Here is a 20,019-nt window from a genome sequence, read left to right as displayed (position 1 = left end):
GGCGGGGTGGGGGCTGGGGGCAGCTGTTGTTGACGATTCAGGCCTGGGACCCCTTCTTCAAGGAAAAAAATCAGAAATGGCAGAAGCTGGATATATTAGAAAATCTAACAATGGGGGAGGAATCCAGACCAACAAAAGGTGTTAATTAGATATAAGCAACGAGGTGTGAAAGGAGACTGGAGAGGTTTTATACACAAAAAGCTCAGAATCGTCTGCTCAAGTTTTTTTTTAAAAGGCAAATTTACCTTTTATGCAGTGCTTTTATGGACGGGTGAATTGCGATCTGGCTTCTGAAGCTGAAGGAGGTGTGGCAATAGGTGCAGAGGTGCTGCCTGCTGCTGACATCAAAGATACACGCCGAGGAAGGGAAAGCAGCCTATACTGAAAATGGTGACTGAAGAGCAGGTCTGAGTGCTAGTGCAAGCAGTCTTAGGACTCAGGCAGATTTTCTGTGGAACATAATTGCCTTTTTTGATCATATGGGTTCTTTAAAATTCACGCTCTTGGGTCTCGGGGCTGATGGTGTCATTGCGATATCATCAGCCCTCCCCTTTGGAGCCACATTCAGTGACATTCCTTTTACGGAGGAGGTGGAGCAACTTTGTTCCATCTCTGACTCTACCCCACTAGGCAGAAGGAACGTGGAGTAAATTGGACCAGCCAGTTGTCCTCTGGACCTTTTATGGAGGTAAGTGAAACAATTTAAAGGCAGAGGTATCTGTCATTACAAATTTTCCCCCCCCCCCCCCCACAATAAAAGGGTCTAGGGATTGGAGAGAAGGGGGTGGGGGTTTTAATGAAAGCCAGAGAATCAATATTAATGCCCTCCAGTTGGAGGGTGCCCAGTTGGAAAATGGTGTTTTTCCTCCAGTTTACGGGAGGTCTCAGTCTGGCAGCACACGAGACCATGGACAGATGTGTCGGCAAGGGAATGAGATGGTGAATTGAAATGGGCGGCCACTGAGAGATCCTCACTATTGCAGTGGACAGAGCCGAGGTGCTCAACAAAGCGATCTCCCAGTCTGTATCCAGTCTCTCGGATGTAGAGGAGACCACATGAGTTGTTCTGACATCAGGGGGATGCAAAATGAAGAATACTGAGGGGCACCGATTTTCAAACATGAAAATAGCCAATTAAAGTAATAGCAAAACTAATCTCTTCATGAGAATATAGTACATTTAACTGCCAGAAATCTTTTAAAAATAAAACAAGTAAGGTTAAGAAGATAACCCTGCCCAATTATCTCCAGCACATAACTTAATGTACCAGTGGTTCCAGCACACCTGATCACAGCTAGACCAAGAAAAGATCACATTTTGGCAAGTTGGATCACCTGGCTGTGTTCCTTCTGCCTTCAAAACACAGACGTGTGAGAGGAACTCTACTAGTTTCTCAGCGTCCGCAGGAGGTAAAAATATATTACCAACATTTTGGGCCTGAACCCTTAAGATATGATTGGAAAAAAGAAAGCATCTGAATTAAAGGTTGAGGGAAGAAGGTAGGTGGGGGGGGGGGGGGGGAAGAAGTACAGATCAACAGACAACAAGCATTAATTGGAAGGTGAGAATAGATTTGGGCTCTGTGAAAGGAGACAGAGATCAGATCAACCAGAAGATGGTCATGGGAGGCTGAAGAATGGTTACAGTACTGCCTCGTCTGTGGATTGGGCAGTGTTCAAGAGCTCAACTAAGAATCTGAACGCATGATTCAAACCGTGGTCCCAATTGCTGGAGCTGTAACAGTGTTGTGCTAATCGCTATGTTAACCGTGCTGGCCATGATTGGAAGTGGGTGAATAACTATGAAAATTGGTGCAATTGTCCAACCCCCTAACTGACCCCACACCCAACCTGATAAAAGGCCAGAATTCTGGTCCATCAGCAGAAACAAATCTGATTCCACAAGAAGGATTTAACTAGGACATGTCCCTTTAAAAGAACACCCAAAGGGTTCAGTTTCCATTGATTCAAGTGTGGATTTTTCATTCTTGATCCTTACTAATCTATGTTATAAGTCTACGCTCCAACATTTTGGCTGAGATCTCACACATTCACTGTACATTCACTGACGTCACTGCTATGAACCTGTGGCCTTACTGAAAATAAATGCTCTACTGAGGGAAGCCTGTAACCAAAGCTTCTTTATATACTGTGCACATTACGAGTTCCTGATCATAAATGAAGCAAAAAATTAAAGTGCACAGCAATATTCATTCTGTAAGAATTGGATTTTTATGCCAAGAAAACTAAATTTATTGAATTAAATCTGGAACAAAAATTATAAATGATGACCATGAAACTATCAGTCTCTTGTAAAAACCTGGCTGGTTCACGATCATTTTCTGGTGGGAGAATCTGCTATCCTGACCTGATTTGGTCATGTTATTTGGCTCCAGATACAGCAGTGGTTCTCAACCTGTTTAAATTGATGCCCTTTTATCCCAAAGTTGTGCCCTCTTGTCCTAGATTCCCCTACCTTGCCATATCTACTCTCTCCAGGCCTTTCAGCATTCAAAATGTGTCTGAGGTGCTCCCAATTCTTCTGTACTTCAACAAATCACATCTCAAAAATAATTTGAAACCTTAATAAAAGTATTTTTTATTCATATGAAAATGTACATCTTGCCATGCATCCAGCAACACTAGAGGCACTCCCTGGAGAAGCTCAAAGGCAGCTAGCATGAATGACTGAAATAAGAGAGCCATATTAAATTATATGTCCTTTGGAGGAAATCTGGCACTTGGACCTTGTATAAAGGTTTGAAATACATACCAAGGCTTGTTTTTGCCATTTTTGTATGGGGGGGAATGCTTAAAGCACAATTCTTGCCATTTGCTATCATAAAGAACGGAACAAGACTACTTTGGAACCATTGTGGATTGCAATAGCTGTCATCTAACCTCATCAGCTCTTACTACTTCGCAGAAATATGGAACTCCCAGATTTCAAATGATTAGGTTAGCAATACTGCAACTCCATTTTATGGGAGGGGTATGAAAGATTATTTTGTAACATTGACCCTGAATTCTTTCAAGAGAATCACTACAAAAAATGTACTGGCTAGGAGGTTGAATGTGAATTAATATGATAAATCTTGGGAAGTGGAAATCTTTTGGTCTATAAGGTACTCTTTAATCATTTAAATAGTTACTAAATACTAATTAACCACTTTGATTACATTAGTGTAAATATAGCACTTTTATTGGTTTTTTATCAATTTGGGAGTTTAAACATTTGGATTTATCATTTTTGTTTGTTATTTTTCCTCTCATGCAAGTAAGAAGTCTAGGAATAAAGTACAAAGTTTAAGATGTAAAGATACAGTAATTCCTTATTTTCTATGCTTACTAATAGGACATACGAGTTGCCAAATTCATTGTGAAGCCCTTTCTTACCTTCCCAAAGCAGAATGTTTCCATTTGCATCCAATGAGCACGGAATCTCAGAAAACAACAATGAAGGCTATTAATATATACTCCTTTTGGTTTCCCACCAAATAATGCTTCATCTCTCAAAATTCAGTACAACTCCAATTATCTGAAATTGGATTCCCCGAAATCCTCATTTATCCAGCATTTTTTAAAAAAATTCAGATAAATGAGGATATCCGAAACAAATCAGAAATCCTCATTTATCTGAATATTTTTCGAAGCCAAAAGTGATCGAGGACATCAGGCAGCAGGGACATTGGGTTCCTGGTAAGAGCGTGGACCTCGGGTTGACGGCGGCAGCATGGATCTTAGTGGGGAGGTGTCGGTGATCAATGACAGCCAGAATTTTTTTTTTTGGTGAGAATTAAAACATTTTAATGCTTAAAAAGCCTTCCCTTGCTGTTTGCTGTTGTTTAAACGCTGCTGCAAGTGATTTGCTGTTGCTACTGGGCTGTTTTTAAAAAATGTTTATCTGACATAGGCCCAGCCCAGCCCCAAACATTTCAGATAATTGGTGTTCTACTATAATAACTTTCAAGTGTGTTATAATTTTGCATTGAATCTCTGCTTTGTCAACCAGATACTATTTGAGTTGTTCATGTCAGATGTAGAATTTCATTGTTTTTTAAATTTGACAAGTGCAGGTGTTGCACAACAGCTCATATTCCCAACAAATAATTTGGTGTATGTCAATACTCAGACTTTAAATTGGTCCCATTGGCATTTCTTTTGTGTTTTTTTTCCTGTATAGAGATTGAAATCTCACATGGGATTCATTTTTCATTTGCTGCTAACAACATTATAACAGACTTAGTATCACATGCATGGCTAGAAAATGAATATGACCCTCTTTTAGTATACTAACCATGGATGTGCATAAAACATATAGTGAATACAATAATAAAGCCCAGCTGGATTTCCTGTGGATCATTGGGAAGAGCTGTCCCTCTGGCAAATGGAAACAAGTTGCATAAAAAGCTGCCATGTAGGAGAGAGAAAACATAGGGAAATGAGGGGTACAGCGATGTTGTGTAAGTGCCCACAACCTACACGATCATCTGCCCTGATCAAATCCACAAGATACAGGATGATCAGTGCTGAAAAGACTGCAGCTACTGCAGTATAAGAATATTCCTGTAACTAGATTTCAAATATCTTTGAAAACCAAGGCTGGCAAATATATGCAAGATAGAGTGTAAGAATGTTTTAAATGTCATCTCATTGTAATTCTCAGCTCATTTGTTCTGAGTTTTTTTTTAATTGGTTGGCAAAGATGAGAGGTTGCAACCCAGAGTTCCAATTTATGTTGGTAAGGAGGAAATGCACACTTTGTGACATGAAAACACTGGGGAAAAAGTCAGATGCTCTTTGACAAGCTGCCCAGGACGAGTTTCCCCAATGGACACAATTTCACCAAAATCATCTCTAGTATGATCTAATCCAAATTAAATTGCATTGTTGTGCATGATCAACAGAATCCAATGGATTCGATTTCTCGACAGTGGTGTCATTATTAAAACATGTATTTCTCTCAAGTATTATAGCTTGTGTACAATTAATTACTTTTTTCACCTCAAAAATATTTACTAACCTATTAATCTGTGGTGATATGTAATTACACCACTAGGTCGCCAGGGGGTCATCCCGGTGACCTTGTATATAAAGCAATCCAGAGCTACAGTCTAGCCTTCCAGGTTTGTCTTGCAGAGAGACAAGACCTCTTAGTGTACATATTAGTTTTTTAAAGCTGTCTTATACTTGCACTGCTGTTGTGGTTATTGTCAGTACAATTTAATAAACTAATGATAGCTACTAGGATGGAAGCTGCTTCTGCTCCAACTTACATTCCCAACCACCTGGAGACTCTTCCTGAAGAATGGAATCTGGGGACAACTAGCATGCACGTGCTTCCGAGGACAGAGACGGTGAGGAACCGCTGTACTGGAATCATGGTGGAATGCAGGGAAGACCACAGAAGTATGATAGGTCAGGTAAGAAATGGCCTGCCTGTGGGTTCGCCGGTACAGGCGCCGCTGACCCTAAACCCTGGTCTGATCTGAAAGGGCCCACTACAAGTGCGGGTGGAAGGATCTCCACAAGTCGTGCTCCCGATCATCACGTATGTGCAGAATTACCAACCACTCCAGAGCCAGGGAAAGCAGACACCGCTACCATCACTCCCCCTGCAGCAGTTTCCCCAGTACCACTGAGATCTGACGCTACCGCTGGGATCCCCCCCAAGTCTGCTGCAAATGTCCCAAAGCCAGAGACTCAGCCAACAGCCCCAAGCACTCAGGTTATTCCTCTAGCAGACACAAGCCCCACAGAGGCTCTACCAGCAGCACCCAGTACCCCAGGATCCACCCTTGCTACACCTAAGGGACCAGAGACTGCGGCTTAGCCATGTGCTGCAACCAGACAGACTGGAGCTTGACCCCAGAAATCCTGGAGCTGGCATGAATTTTGGCCACTGGCAAAGATGCTTCCTGAATTACGTGGAGAGTGCTGGGGCATCGGATAAAGAGCTATTAATGCTGCTGTTAGCCCAGCTGGGAGACAACCCTTATCCAGGATGCCAGGTCCTATCAAGAGGCAATGAGCATTTTACAGAGGCATTACAGTAAAGGGCATAGCGAACTCCACTCCTGGTACAGACTCATGACGGAGTCTGCCAGAGACTTTATACTCTCTCTGAAAGACCTGGCAAGAGGCTGCAAGAGACCTCACAGTAGGTCACCAGGGGTCATCCCGGTGACCTTGTATATAAAGCAGTCCAGAGCTATAGTCTAGCCTTCCAGGTTTGTCTTGCAGAGAGACAAGACCTCTTAGTGTACATATTAGTTTTTTAAAAGCTGTCTTGTACTCGCACTGCTGTTGTGGTTATTGTCAGTACATAATCCAAGTGTTAAAGTCATCTGAATCTAAAGCTGGAGATGATCCCTTTAAACACTTGGGCAAATCATAACTCAAACGAGTGGATCAAGTATGCTTGACCATTACCAATCCAGTCTGCGGCATTTCTTTTTTAAAAAGTTTGGAGAAACACAATTTCCATCTTATTCAGACTGGCGATAGCAACCCTTGAAATCTCGTGACCTGGCTGTTATACGAAGCCTTAAAAGTGGTAAATAGGATGATTGAGGATTAAAAGTTTAAAATAATTCTATAGTATAGAGTACCTCTAGTGAAACAATTTTAATTCTCCACTGGTTGATGATTTACAAACAAAAATATATGTACATGAATTCAATATTAATTCAATTCAAATCAATATAAAAACACTGCAGAATTTTTTTCCATTTAAACTATACTGGGAATTATGTAATAATGATACAGTCAGTGAGTACTGAGGTGTTTAAGTGCTAATACATGTATGTTTTTGACTGGGTGACAACAGCAAATACAAAACAATATTTAAAATAAATGGGCAAAAATAAATTTTCCAACATGAGAACACATTGTTTTGAGGCATCTTCTGCAATGTGGAACAAATGGAACTAAAGATTTTCAGCACTCATCCACAGAACAGAGAAAATAGAATAAAAGGTAAAATGATAATATGCACTTTCTAAACTCTCATTGATGGTGGAGTTAGTAGAAGGAATCAGGAAAATTAAATCTAAAGTGGTCCATTTACTGAATGAAAACCACAAATTCCATTTGCTTTTTAAAAAAAATGCGTTTATATTTTAAGAACCCATTTTAAAAAAAACTATGAACCATTAGAATTTGCTTCAGTATTTTCATAGCTGATGATAAGCTGTGCATTGAAAGACACATGGAAAGGTTTTGTGGGTGGTGCTAAGCACGAAAAAGTGCCAGGACATCTTGTAGAAACCTGTGATACCTTCTGAAAATAGCTAGTGTTTGTGCAGGGCTAGGGTGAGAGTAAGGATCGAGAAGATGGCATGACAAACTTCTCACCATTTTCTAGATAAATGTAGCAAAAATTAGTCTTTTTTTAAATGGTAGCATTATCAACAGGGAAACTATTCAAACTGCTTTTCTTTGACGTGCTCCCCAAGTATTCCAAAAATCTAACTCATTTATAAAAAATATCTTTGCACATTACCCATAACCTCATGTTCTCCTGTGAGATACCATGGAATGCCAACAAACACTATTTAAAACCACTAATGGCAGTATTTTGTTTGGTTTCCATTTTGTTGCATGTTCAAGTGAATTGAACCTTTAAAATCCAGATAGACAAAATATTTCCAATGTTAGTTCACTTGAATTTCCAGATCGTGTTGAAATCTGAGCAATGCTTAATTTGCACTCAAAATTTCTCTGATCAATGGACAGATCTACAGGAGTCAAATTTTCCAGTGATCTGAAGCTGAATTATTTTTCAAATTCTACGAACAAAGTCACCAAACAATTCATGTTATCATTAATGATGAATAAGGTACCAAAGATCGTTAAATAATCAAAATCAGCTATTTTGCTTTTATCTACAGCTGCTTATTTTGTAATCACATTCTGTGTGAGGTTGCCGTGGATCTGCTTCAGAACCCTATTTCATCTTTTTTTCCGAAAATTTGCAAGAGAATGAGTTGTTCTTCCCAATACTGTACATATTTACATATGAGAGAATAGGATTTGAAGGTAGTCATGAATTTGAACAATTCCATTCTATTTACTTAGATTATATCCTATGCTATTATCAGACCCTCTCTTAGTGTGTTATTGTCTTTGACTCCATAATTTATACAGATTAAATTGTATATCTTGTTAAAGATGTTTTTGGTGACCATTTCTTTGCTCACTGAATTTTTTGTAGTTCATTTCTTTCCCCCTTTCAACTTGTGGGATGACCATCCTCTGACATCAAATACTATTTACAGTCTGAGACAATTCAGAGTTTAATTTTCCCCCAAGACAATGACAATAGCACTGCTGAACATAAGTATGACAATTAGCATGTTCCTGCCTTTTTTTGATTGTGAATTCCATCTCTGGTTGACTTTTGGCTTTAACAAAGGGCAGTCACTTCTTTGAAATCTTTTAAGAGACAAGAGATTAACCTGCTCCCTTTTGCCAATGTTGTTTTCTATCATTTTGTAGTGCTGCAGAGTTATCATGCTTAATGGTTGCTGGATACTTTGATTCATTTAAGATGCTGTGCTGGTTAATTCTTAATAATTAACACATATACCTTTCAGTATCTCAAGTTATCCTGCTCTCGCTACACAGGTGAGGCAATAAAAGGATACTACAACTTTAATAAATACAATAATATAACATCAATTCTTCGTACCTGCTAAATGCACAAGAACATCAGACAAATCAATTTCAAATACAGAAATTAATGGTCTTTAAAAAAAAAACTTGGGTTTGTTCTTTTCTATTGAACTTCATAGAAAACAGTCTGGATATCTGAGCTATGGATCACAACTTCACTGTGCATAAATTCCCACTCTGCAGATGCATCATGTATACAACTTTAAATGTTCTGCTTAAACAAAGAGCAGCCAAAAAGATAGAAAGTATGACATTACCATATAGTAGAGCTTATTGTCCAATCTTTTCTTAAATGCTGTAAATTCACACTACATTGTGATTATGTATAATTTAGGATACTTAAAGTTTGAGTGTGAATAGTTACAAAAATGACTGGACAATTCAGTTTTTCTATGCTGTAGGATTGAAAGGTCAGGAGATAGTGAACACAGACATTTCATTTGAAGATTTAGAAAATTTCCCATATAACACCACACATGCTTCAGAGACCATCCTTTCAGTGGCTTTAGATTCTCAGTGTCAGCTGTTGACAGCTTGATCTCCCTTAGAGTGAATGCTTAATCAACTAGTGGAAGCTTCATCGCTACTGAAATCATCATTGTCAGTGGGTGTTTCCCCCTTTACGGCCATACTGATTATTTTCAACCATTCTTGCTTCTGATGATCAGAGTCTGCAGCAAAAGTATGAATGAATCTGGACTGCTTAAGCCTGAATACGTGAGACCCATCAATGCCTCGTGGATTATCTTCTATCAAATAGCCAAGAAGAGGAATTGTGGCTAGTGCCTTCACATCCTGGAAATAAAAAGGCAAATCAATGTTTTTATTCCAACAAATTTTCAATAAATCATATTTGACTACTGAATAATTAAAAACTTTTGACTCACATGATTCACACATTATTACACATAATCACACATGATTATTTTGAGAAATCATCATGTCATTGAAACTGACAATTTAGACAATAGGATGCCTATTTCCCAAATCTTTTTTTTAAACTTTATTTAAAATTTTATGACATAAATAAAATAAAAAATTACATTTAAAAAAAATAATAAAAAATAAGATAAAAATTAGAATACTACATCATTAAACTACACAAATTAACCCCCCCCCAATAATTATAACACAACATTAATCATCTAATTTAAAATTAGTCCAACCCTCCCCCCAAAATAAAGAGTGAAGAATTAATTAACAATGTTGTAAACAAAATAGAAAAAACCCCACTTACAAAAAAAGGATAAAACTTAACAACAAAAAAAATCAATACTAAAATAATACCCTTAAACATATATTTAAATCAAACATAATACATGTATTTAACAAATGAAATCCACTTTAAAACTAAGTTCAAATATTAAAATCATATATCAACCACATACCTGTTATACAAAAAATCATAATTAATAATACATAAATACAGAATTTCCATTAATACCAAATTTCCTTTATAATTCATCGAGAGAACAAAAACATCCCTTAGAAAAACAATCAGATAAACTTTTTATTCCCTTCCCCTCCCCTTATATAAAAAAAGAAAAAAAAGTTCAAACTCTTATAAAATTCTCCATATTCTTCATTTATTACATCTTCAAAATTCTCTATCGAAATTAACTTAATTTTATTAAACTCTTCTCCCTCAATGTATTTGTACTTAATTTTCTTCTTATCACCTTTCCCCTCATCTTCCTCTTCATCTAATTCAACATCCTCAATTTTTGACTTATTATCTTCTGTGACATCATCCTCTTAAAAAAGAAAGAAAAAAGAAAAAAAAATCCCCCCCAAAAAAAAGGAGAGAAAAAAACCTCCTAATTCCCTCTCAATTACAATCAGAAAACAAAAAGAGTTAAAAAAATTATTTATTTTAAAAAAAGTAATTAAAAAAAACCTTCACTTCTTAACCCAAAAATTAAAAAGAAAAAACAACAGGTCGGAGGTCACAACTACCTCCTCCTGTTTAAACCGCCCAAAACGGTAACTCACCCAAAATATTGGGTGTGAGCTACAGGTAGCTGATGACTTCTGGAAACTAGTGCCCACCCAGTTCCCTCTCCCAACTTCCATTTCATTAAACTATCATCATTATTTAAACTATTTAAACTCTTCTCAAAAAAAAAGATTAAAGATTTATTTTTTTAAATCAACGTTACCACTTCGGTCACCATTGCTTCCATTTCTTTTAAAAATCTGGATCCCACCTTACATCTCTACTCTCTTTGGAGACCTTGAAGGACTACATCGTTCCTGAAACTGCATGATTGGTAGAGACTGAGCAAAGTCCATAACCTCTTTAGGATTGTCAAAGAACTTTGGCTAATTTCCATCCTAAAAAATCTTCAGTACCGCAGAATACCTGAATGTTGCCTTATGTCTTTTTTTCCACAACCGTTCTTTCACAGAATTAAATTCGCGTCATTGAAACATAATTTCTTGACTCAAATCTTGATAGAAGAAAACAGGATTATTCTGAACCATCAAAGGAGATCTATTTTGCTGGGCATTTCTAGTAACCGTACGTAAAATTGTCTCTCTGTCACAATAGTTTAAACAACGGATCAAAACAGATCTTGGATTCTGTCCTGAAAAAGATTTTCTTCTTAAAACTCTATAAGCACGTTCCAGTATTAAACCTTCAGGGAATTTATCCTGTCCTAACACTCGTGGAATCCATTCAGTAAAAAATTTTCTTGGATCTGGTCCTTCTATGCCTTCTGGGAAACCAACAATTTTCACGTTGTTCCGTCTAGATTGATTCTCCAAATAATCAACCTTTTTTGCTAAATTTTTATTTTGGATCTGCAATGTTTCAATTATTCTATTTTCATCTTGCAGTTGATCCTGTGCATCGACTAAACCTTGATCACATATTTCAAATTTTTCAATGGTTTCAAGCTTAAAAGCTCCATTAATGACTTCCGCCATCGCATTAATCTTGGAAATAAACAGGTTCACAAAATTAGCTAAGTGACTCGATACAGAATATATCTTATCTTCAAGATCCTTAACAGACATTTCAACAGAAGTAGATTCAGGCATAATGGGGTCTTGCTGTTCCTTAGAGACCACGGGATTTTCTGTCCCTTCCCTTAATTTAGTATCTTTTCTAGCAGTTTGACTTCGTATAAAAATCCTTCTCAAAGTCCCCCCAGCAATGCCAGGAGACTGAAGATCAGAGTTATCTTTAAGCCAAATCTCTTTAATCATCTTCACTGAATCGATGTCTGGAAAAACCGTTGTAATTGAAGATGCATTTTGCAGCGCCACCACTGTAGCAGTCGAATGACAGCTCTTTAACTCTCCAGCTGGTGGCGCCCCAGCTAATTCAACTGTCAAAGTAACAGCACTGACAGTGGCCGTTGTGTGAAACACTGGCACCCGTCCAGCTCCTTGGTCCGAAAGCTGTTGAATGCGACCTTCAAAGAGCCTCACCGGCTTAAAAGAGCTTCAATGCCGAACTCTGCACGTCCTCCTCTGGATCCATTCCACGCTGAGTCCTGGCTTCTTGTAAACAAGTAGGCTCAGACAATTTCGGAAAATGTAGTTTTTTAACAGTCTGTTGATGTTTTCTTTTACCTCTTTTTTTTGCATATAAACCATTAGGCACTAATCCAACACCTCTTATTATTTATAAACTTTTAAAAGAACTTTAACGGGCACTTAAAGACAAAACAATAAATCAGAGTCAGAAGAGGTCTGGAAGGCACGTCTGTTCCCTACGCCATCTTGCCACGCCCCTCCTATTTCCCAAATCTTGAAGACTTATCTATCTCATCAATTATACATTTTTCCAGGAGCTTAGATCACCTATATAAAGATTTGCCCTAAAGTAATTATGGATGGAAACTAGTGTGTCAGCACTTATTTTCCATCGGAGTAAAACACGAAAGTCTGCAGATTCAGTGAGTGAAGTAAAAACACAATAATGGAGAAACCCTGCAGGTCAGACAATGTATTTTATATGATAAAGATACATAACTAGTGTTTCAGGCTTAAACCCTTCATCAACATATGGACAAAATGTAGGCAGGCTCCAGGGTATCTAAATACTTCCATTGTGTCAACTGTTTCAGGTTTACATATGGCCCAAAATGGCTGTAATAAATCCTGTGTTGGTATCAGAATTCCTCTTCTGTACTAGTCTGCCACTGTCTAGCCTTCCTAAATAATACTGGCTTTAATAATTTCTAGCCATTGAGTGTGTACCAATACAAATGACATGGCCTGGTTTGAATTTGAAAGAGAACAGTGACATTCAGACAGGTAATTGTCTGTTCATTTAATACATAATTTTTATATTCACTGTTTTGTGATTACAGATTACAATTCACTTTCAAGTGAAGATATGATTAGCGAAGCACCAGTGACTCAGGTTTGAATCTGGTGCTGTCTGTGAGGAGCTTGTATGTTCTCCCCATGTCTGTGTGGGGTTTCCTCCCACCCTTCAAAAATGTACAGAATTGTAGGTTAATTGGTGTACTTGGGTGGCATGGGGCCATGGTCCAAAAGGACCTGTCACTGCTGTATATTTAAATTTAAAATAATTTAACATTTTTTTTCTTCTGCATCCACTATTTTTGGGTATCTTTGGCTTGGCTTTGCGGACGAATATTTATGGAGGGGTAATGTCCACGTCAGCTGCAGGCTCATTTGTGGCTGACAAGTCCGATGCGGGACAGGCAGACACGGTTGCAACGGTTGCAAGGGAAAATTGGTGGGTTGGGGTTGGGTTTTTCCTCCTTTGTCTTTTGTCAGTGAGGTGGGCTCTGCGGTCTTCTTCCAAGGAGGTTGCTGCCTGCCGAACTGTGAGGCGCCAAGATGCACGGTTTGAGGCGAGATCAGCCCACTGGCGGTGGTCAATGGGGCAGTCCTTGTACCTCTTCTTTGGTGCACCTCTGTCTCGGTGGCCAGTGGAGAGCTCGCCATATAACACGATCTTGGGAAGGCGATGGTCCTCCATTCTGGAGACGTGACCTACCCAGCGCAGTTGGGTCTTCAGCAGCGTGGATTGGATGCTGTCGGCCTCTGCCATCTCGAGTATTCATTTTCTGCTCAAAATCTGTGCTTCCTATTTTTCTGGCTTTTTATTCCTATTTTGTACATTATCTGTTATCTGAGATTTTGCAGTATGAAAAAAAGTAATTAAGACTCTACAAGTTTTCTTTCCTATTAAAACAGATTATACTTCAATAGGGTACTACTATTCCTAATAGGACATAATATGTCCCATAGGGGAACTTAAATGTATGAATCTGGAAATTAAAGCATTTAGCCCTATTTATTCAAGCTGCATTCAGTCTAGTGTGACAGCTGTAAGTACATGCTTTCAGCCAGGAATATGGTGATAATGACTGACACCCATTTATCTTTTTGTTCCAGCATTTGCAGGTTTTCTGAGGGACAGTAGGGAGTTGGGGATTTTCCTGAGTGCAGTCAGCCAACACCAGCATCAACAGTTACAACGATCATGGAGCTGGAAGAGCAACAGTGTTTCTGAACCCACACCACACTGTTGTGCAATCTCCTAGGTGTAATCTAGATCCATTAAACCCAATGCATCAGAGCTCCAGATCATCATCCCCAACAGAGAAGCTTTTGACCTTGATTCATGCTATCCATGCTGATCCTGGAACCTGAACAGCAGCAATACACAGAGCAAAAATCCAAAACCAAATACGACAGATATTGAAAATCTGACATAACATTAACAATGCTCAAAATGCTCAGCCGATTGAGAAACAAATGTAGAAGGGACAGGGATTCTGCCTTTTTCTCCTCCCTCCACCAATATTACATGACCTTCCACTCATTTCCAGCATGTTATGTTTTGGAACAAATGTTTTTGCAGAGGGAAATTTATTCCTTCATTCCCTATTTCCCATTCAATCTTACTCTCGGTGATTTCTAGATCTTGAAATTCAGAGAATTTTTTTTCTGCAGAGATTATATATGCACGTAAATAATATATTCTGCAGGTAAATGATCTAGACACCTATCAAAAGGACATGTGAGATTTTTATTTACTGATATAATATTTGGGGTCTTTCCAGCAGAAAACATAAGGGTTTGGTTCATGAAAACTGTTCATAAACTAATTTCTCCATGTCGTAAACATCCATTTTCTCTTGCTACCCCTTCTATAATCGCACATACACTTGTTATAATTCTTTCAATTCATCAAATATTCACTATAACACAACCCAGAAATAAACTATTGGAATATATACTGAAAACTATTAATGAGCACCATGAAAAAGTAAATGATTGCTTTCTTGAAAAATGCTTTGAAAAATTAAAGAGAATTTGCATAAAGTTGGATTTCTCTAAGGTAGGTTATTTATTACCCGGGGAACCCCTGTACTTGCACGTATGGATAGGTACCGAACTATAAATAGTGACACTTATTCATGGGCTTTCGCCAAAAACTACTGAGGATATTACAGTTAACAACTGCAATAAAAGCAGCTGTCTTCTTTTAATCCAGATTAAATTTGTATATTCAGATTTGCTCCTCCTGTGGCAAGAATCTGGCTTCCACATTCAATTCCAGATTGTTGTTATTTATCGCTCGGGCAAGCTGTACTCAATTCTTCTTTGGCTTGGCTTGGCGGACGAAGATTTATGGAGGGGGTAAAAGTCCACGTCAGCTGCAGGCTCATCTGTGGCTGACAAGTCCGATGCGGGACAGGCAGACACGGTTGCAGGGGAAAATTGGTGGGTTGGGGTTGGGTGTTGGGTTTTTCCTCCTTTGCCTTTTGTCAGTGAGGTGGATTGACACTCGTACCTGGGGTGCTCCGTACATGTACAGAACCAATCCCTCATTCTTCGGAATTACGCACCATACTTTCTGCCATGGTTTGGCAGGTTTCTCCAGGTATTGAAGGAAGTTGCATATGATACAGTTTTCTGAAACTTCAGCAGCTTCAATCTGAAAGGCAAAAGGTGGAGGGGAAATTTAGGATTTACTTGATGAGAGCCACAAAAAAAAAGATTCAGATTAATTACCATAAAAAATTAGGTACATCGTAGAGATTTTTAACTTCACTTTACTCAGTAAGTCTTTAAACTTTGATCTCAGGACAATTTTGTTACAAGAGACATTTGTCAAATCGGATTATTATCAAGTATTTAGCTGTTTTATACAGCCATCCTAGTAACTTGAAAAACTATTGTTCATACCTCAAGAATTCCTTTCTTTTTTTTCTCATCTTTCTCTTCACTGTCAGTTTGTCCTGTTATTATCACATAACAATCTTTACATACTTTGTTGGGTTTGCTGCTGTCATAGGCAAGGTTTGCTTTATAATCAGAACACTTCCAACATACAACCTATATATAAAAAGAGAAGTAATACAAATGACAAAGTCCTTATTTAGCCATACTTATCTGAAAATTCTATCGATTTAAGATATCCTGATTAATATTCCTTGTTCAGTATTGCAGTATCACGGAACCGTCAGAGGCATTGACTTTCTGATAAGAAAATATAGGGCCCATCTGCTACCCAAGGTGGCTGCTAAAAAATTAGATGTCACTGTTTCAAAGTCAGGGGGTACGTACCCAATGCCCTGGCTAAAATTATTCTTCAATCAAGATCCCAAAACAAAGTATTTGGTCATTGAATCATTGCTCTTTGTGGACAAGTTTACATATCAACAGATTACTTTTCAGTAAATTACTTCATTTAAAGTTCTTTGGATGTCCATGATACCTTGGAAGATGGAATGGGAGGTCTTTCAGTTAGATCATGGTAAAGACAAGTTAACTTTTAATTGCATTATTTTCAGCATAATTTTTCAAACCTACCTTAGTGTACTCTTTGGGTCTGTTATTTAATTGGCCTGAAACTGATTTTCATTTTGCCTCTCCCTTAGTCTTTATTGATATCATCAGCCAATGCAGCCTGTCTCATAGTCACATCTAAGAAGACTACTGAGTTCTTCTTCCTTCACCTTTTCCTGGCTAGGTGACTCACATAGGCTGGATCACAATGTTGCAATGGAAATTAAAACACACAATCACCCAAAACCATAAAAAGATCAGAACTGTTTGAATATTGAATGGTGGAACAATGAAGAATTTTCATTTTCTTGGAGCATAGTACATCGTACTACACACCACTGGTAACAATATGGTTTCAAAAAATTAAAACTCACTGAGTTTGCCACTTACATATCCACATGCACGACAGTGATGTCTTCGCCGCGTCAGTGCGTTGAAGGGTTCCTTACATTTCATGCACAATGTAACTTCATTGTCACGAATCCATCTTGGCGCCCTCATTCCCAGTTCTGCTGTCTTAAAGTGGTAAAGTAAAGAAATAAAATAAAACACTTGAAAAGTAAAATGAACAGTGTATGAAATAAACCTATTTCTAAATTGAATTAGTCTGAAAATCCAGAGCCATTTTTGCACTTAGATTTTCTGCAACCAATTGGATTCATCAATGAGGTAAAGACTTTATCATAATTTTTTTTAATATAACAAATGATCTTGTTGGTTAAGCTATCAGTATTCTGAATCTTTCAATGTTGTGGTTTCCTTACCCCTCTGGAAGGAGGAAAGAAACAAGAACACATATGTAGACTGTTGGTCTTATTGCTAGTGTTCTGAAGTCAAAAAGGAAACATGCATGAATGCTTGAAAGTGGCCTGTTTTTTAAAAAAAGGCAGGGCAGAAGGAGGAGATAATTCTGATGCAAGAGCAGCAAGATGCTCCACTGTCTTGAAAGAAAATAATTCCTGTTGTGATGTGAAATTTATTTCATAACATCTCAATTTTGTTATAGTGCTGTGGGCATGAATGTTTCTGTTAAACTCATAAAAGTTGTTGATAAATTACTCTAATATGGGCTCTCTGTGTTGTGCAAGGGTTTATCATTACTAATTACACTCTGATCACTTGAAACATAAAGGTTTTTGCCACACAAAATAGATGAGATTCAGTATCTTTATAAAGAAATCCCAAATTCTCAATGCATGTCCATCAGCACATTTAAGGGGGTCCATGGACAGAAATCATCACATTTAATTTTTTTAATGGATGTTTATAGATAGAAGTATGGAAGTGACCAAACTAAACAACTGCTTCACAGGTAAGGGGCGGGGGGGGGGGGGAGGGAACCATAAACTTAGAGCAGAGTCCTAAGGGGGCCCACAGCCATAAAAAGGTTGAGAATGGCTGATAAACTATTCAGGCATGACAATATTCTGGGAGTCGGGACAAAAATGTCCCACTGGTAAAGGAAGATGCTCAATATGTGTTCTTCATTGACCATTTTATCGCATTTATTGTAAAAATCAAAATGACACTGAATGTCATGGAACTTACTGAAACCTCAGGAACCTGGTCGTCACCTTCTTTAGCTATTGCAGATCTGAAAGTTTCATTTTTCTGATTAAAATCTTGTATTGTATATTTTAAAGCCTATAAAAAAAGAAACAACACCAAAGAAAATTGTAGTAAGTTAAACACTACAGATTCTGAATGACTTAGTGGCTAAATGCAGCACAGATAATATGGTTCTGAAGAGTAGCGTACCAACTATTCAAGGCAATAGATGGAGAATAGCTTCCGTTATCATTATACAGTATCCAATAAATATTTCATTCTCTTTGCCAATGGATGAAATAGAAGAAGATACAAGCAACTTTTTTTAAAAAAGCAATAATCTACATTATGAGTGTTAACACTAATCTCTCTTGGCATCTACAGAATATTTGTCATCCTGCACAGTAACTTGGCCCTGTTGACTATTAACAAGGAAGGTGATTAGGGCTCCACAATATGTTGTGCATATAACCAGAGAGATTACATTTCTGACAAAGACAACTTTTGTCCTTGGTCAATGAACCCCCAAAAAGACTGGAGCATGTGGATCATGTTGTTCTCAAATGACAATTAGATAAGCAATGATAAATGTAGGAGCGTAAGTAGAAAAATGAGATCATATAGCATTTGAAGAACACAAAAATGGGATCAAAATAAAGAGAAAAAGAAATGTGCTGGAGGAACTCGGGTAGCTTCATTGAGAGAAATATTTCAGGACGGAACTTTTCATAAAGACAAAACTAAGCAAGCAGTTAAATATTCAATGGAACTGATCCATTGACACAAAAAATCTCTCCATTCATTATGTTGCAGAATGATTCTGTGAAAATATACTGCTGATTTAAAAAAATAACAATTATAGATATGTGAGCAAAGACCAAGTACAACAGTTTTGCCAATATTCAGTTGTTAGGAATTGCATGATTAATATTTTTGAAATTCTCAGAGTTCTTTTTGGATTTTTATTTAATTTCAGAGGATACTTGGTCTTCAAACTTCACATAGGCTCTGTCAATTTCATAGAAACAACAACAGGAGATTGGTGGAAGCCCAAAAATATTTGTTGCCTTGGAAAAAAATCACTCATTGGCCTTTACCAAATACATGGTGAGCAGGGATAAGGCCAGGAACTTTCCAAGGTGAAAATCCGCATTCCTGATTCATACTAAGGACCACGTGTTTCGATAATATACCATGTGAGTGGAGAGGTGCTGACCATCATAAAATACTTTTCTAGTACAGCCTGAGGAACACACAGGTGATGTCAAACCTGCAGTGGACAATTGTAGACAAAAATTGAGAAAATTGGCAGTTTTGCAGTTGATACAAGATATTTGACTGATTTGTGAAATAAGGTCCATTCCAATACTGTCTGGCAACTAAAAGTCAGTTGCATAAAATCATGTCAATTTAAATTATGATACAGGACATCCGAGAAGCTTTTGATTCAATTAGGAGGATCTATAATTATTTGCTAACATAATTAAATTGAAAATTATTCCTTAGTCACTATTCATGTGCTATTGCACCCCAAAATGTTATAGCCTAATAAAACACGTTGTACGGAGCACATTTAATGCGGGTCATATGTGTGATATCAGCTGTGAAAACATTTTTATTTTCCTGGGGCAGGTTCTTTGATTTCAAGCTGTTTTCCATACAGGAAGGTGAACATTGGTATAAAAAATGTAGAAGGTTTAATAGTTAGTTGCCAATTTCCAAAAAGAATAATCTCATTATTCAGATCATTGCAGGAGCTCTCTTTCTTCAGAGTATAATCCCACCTGAGTCTCAACAGAGATTGTGGTACAGCCACGTGCCTTTATCCTTCACTGATCACCTTAAGAAACTCCTACTCTTAACCCTAACCCATGAAGCAAAAACACAAGGCTGGAGAAACTCAGCAGGTCAAACAGGGAACTTTATGTAGCAAAGATAAAGATACATATCTAATGTTTTGGGCTTGAGCCCTTCAAGGTATAAAAAAATTGTTTGCAAGTTTTTGCAC

General features: G+C 37.8%; 1 protein-coding gene across 5 annotated transcripts in view; it reads right to left on the bottom strand.

The window, feature by feature from the left end:
* Positions 1–6,611: 6,611 nt before the first annotated feature.
* Positions 6,612–20,019, bottom strand: part of LOC138745930 (FYVE, RhoGEF and PH domain-containing protein 4-like) — a 192,320-nt gene continuing 178,912 nt past the window's right edge. For 4 of the 5 annotated variants that reach the window (XM_069903471.1, XM_069903474.1, XM_069903472.1 and 1 more), the window contains exons 14-18: positions 18,012–18,107; positions 16,854–16,979; positions 15,861–16,010; positions 15,466–15,609; positions 6,612–9,470 (exon numbers count right to left, since the gene is read on the bottom strand). In XM_069903471.1, coding sequence (XP_069759572.1) covers positions 9,237–9,470; positions 15,466–15,609; positions 15,861–16,010; positions 16,854–16,979; positions 18,012–18,107 — 750 coding nt within the window. In that variant the 3' untranslated portion in view covers positions 6,612–9,236. The remainder of the gene's footprint in view (positions 9,471–15,465; positions 15,610–15,860; positions 16,011–16,853; positions 16,980–18,011; positions 18,108–20,019) is intronic. The other variant, XM_069903475.1, reaches the window with a different exon arrangement.

Source organism: Narcine bancroftii, chromosome 11 (genome assembly GCF_036971445.1).
Source record: "Narcine bancroftii isolate sNarBan1 chromosome 11, sNarBan1.hap1, whole genome shotgun sequence".
Classification (NCBI taxonomy): Eukaryota; Metazoa; Chordata; class Chondrichthyes; order Torpediniformes; family Narcinidae; genus Narcine; species Narcine bancroftii.
The sequence above is the reverse complement of the archived record's forward strand: the minus strand, read 5'-3'. Positions and strand labels throughout refer to the sequence as shown.